Raw genomic sequence first — 2,100 nt, forward strand, 5'->3', positions numbered from 1 at the left:
AAAATAAGTCAGAATAAGCTTAAAGGGATAGTTCACCGAAAAATGTAAATTATGTCATTAATGACTCACCCTCATGTCGTTCCAAACCCGTAAGACCTCCGTTCATCTTCGGAACACAGTTTAAGATATTTTAGATTTAATCTGAGAGCTTTCTGACGTGTTATCTTTGTTATTGGGCACACCAGAAAACACGCCAGCAGCGTCGTATGTCAGTGGCGTCACTGCAGTGTTTTGAATACACTCACAACAGACCCGGAAGAGAAGACAATGCTGAATAAAGTCATAATTTTTGTTATTTTTGGACCAAAATGTATTTTCGATGCTTCAACAAATTCTAACGGACCCTCTGATGTGACATGGACTACTTTGATTATGTTTTTATTACCTTTCAGGACGTGGACAGTATACCATACATACATTTTCAATGGAGGGTCAGAAAGCTCTCAGACTAAATCTAAAATATCTTAAACTGTGTTCCGAAGATGAACGGAGGTCTTACGGGTTTGGAATGACATGAGGGTGAGTCATTAATGACATTATTTTAATTTTTGGGTGAACTAACGCTTTAATGTCTATTTACCTCAGGAATAATGTCAAGATTCTGAGAGAAAATGCACTTTTTAAAATGGATGTAAATATTGCTTCATTTTATTTCAGTCAAAGTTTATGCTATGTTTTCTGTATTGAGTACTCGTCTGTGTTAAAGCTCTTCCCACACCCACAGCACAGAGTTTTCACTCTCTCAAGCATTATTTTCTTGTACCTTTTTAAAGAGTCAATCCTCGGAAATCTCTGTCCAGATCAGTTCAATTTCCTCACGGCAGAGTGAAAGCGATAAGGATGACCTCTGAGTCCGGCTTTCCATTTCAAACTCTTCTCACACAGATGACTTCACTTTAGTATGAATTCTCATGTGACTATTAAATCCTTGTTTAAAGTGGAAACACTTTTCACACAGAGCAAGTAAAAGGCTTTTTCCCAGTATGAATTAACATGTGACTTAAGGCATTCTTTACGTTTGAAAGTGTTTCCACACTGAGAGCAGGTGAAAGGCTTTTCTGAAGAGTGAGTTATCAAATGAACCTTAAGGTGTCCTTTCTGAACAAAACTCTTTCCACACTGAGAGCAGCTGAAAGGCTTTATTCCAGCATGAATTAACATGTGATTCTTAAGGCATCCTTTACGTTTGAAAGTGTTTCAAAATTGATAGTTGAGTTGTCTTTTCTGAGTAAAATTAATTATCATGTGATTGTTAAGGCTTGCTTTACGTGTGAAAGTGTTTCCACACTGAGGGCAGGTAAAAGGCTTTTCTGAAGAGTGAATACGTACATGCTCATTAAGTTTTTTTTCCAATGAGAAACTCTTTCCACACTGAGAGCAGCTGAAAGGCTTTGTGGAAGAGTGAATAAGCACATGATCATTGAGTTGATTTCTCTGTGTAAAACTCCTTCCACACTGAGAGCAGGTGAAAGGCTTTTTTGAAGAGTGAGTTACCATATGAATCTTAAGGTGTCCTTTCTGAACAAAACTCTTTCCACACTGAGAGCAGACGAAAGGCTTTATTCCAGCATGAATTAACATGTGATTCTTCAGGCTTCCTTTACATGTGAAAGTGTTTCCACACTGAGAGCAGCTGAAAGGCTTTATCCCAGTATGAATTATCATGTGATTTTTAAGGTTTGCTTTACGTGTGAAAGTGTTTCCGCACTGAGAGCAGCTGAAAGGCTTTTCTGAAGAGTGAACAAGCACATGATCATTAAGTTGTTTTTTCTGTGTAAAACTCTTTCCACACTCAGAGCAGGTGAAAGGCTTTATTCCAGCATGAACTAACGTGTGGTAGATAAGGCTTCTTTTATGTTTGAAAGTGTTACCACATTCAGAGCAGGTGAAAGGCCTTTGGACTTCTGTTATCTGAATGTTGCTTTGTGAGCAACTCTTTTCAGTTTTGGAGCAATTCACTGATTGTTCTTCAGCCTCTTTCTGGTCCTGATGCTTCTCCTCCACTTCATTCAGATCTTGCCTTTCCTCTTTCACTTTCATCAAGCCTAAAATGAAAACATTAAAATGATGAGAATCAATTTGGGACAATTTTACACATTC

The 2,100-nt window shown here is 37.9% G+C and overlaps 1 protein-coding gene across 1 annotated transcript in view; it reads right to left on the reverse strand.

Annotated features, from left to right (window-relative positions):
• Positions 1-472: 472 nt before the first annotated feature.
• LOC109090338 (gastrula zinc finger protein XlCGF8.2DB-like) overlaps positions 473-2,100 on the reverse strand; it is a 9,286-nt gene continuing 7,658 nt past the window's right edge. The window contains exons 2-3 of the mRNA XM_019104178.2: positions 1,242-2,045; positions 473-1,157 (exon numbers count right to left, since the gene is read on the reverse strand). Coding sequence (XP_018959723.2) covers positions 910-1,157; positions 1,242-2,045 — 1,052 coding nt within the window. The 3' untranslated portion in view covers positions 473-909. The remainder of the gene's footprint in view (positions 1,158-1,241; positions 2,046-2,100) is intronic.

Source organism: Cyprinus carpio, chromosome B3 (genome assembly GCF_018340385.1).
Source record: "Cyprinus carpio isolate SPL01 chromosome B3, ASM1834038v1, whole genome shotgun sequence".
Classification (NCBI taxonomy): domain Eukaryota; kingdom Metazoa; phylum Chordata; class Actinopteri; order Cypriniformes; family Cyprinidae; genus Cyprinus; species Cyprinus carpio.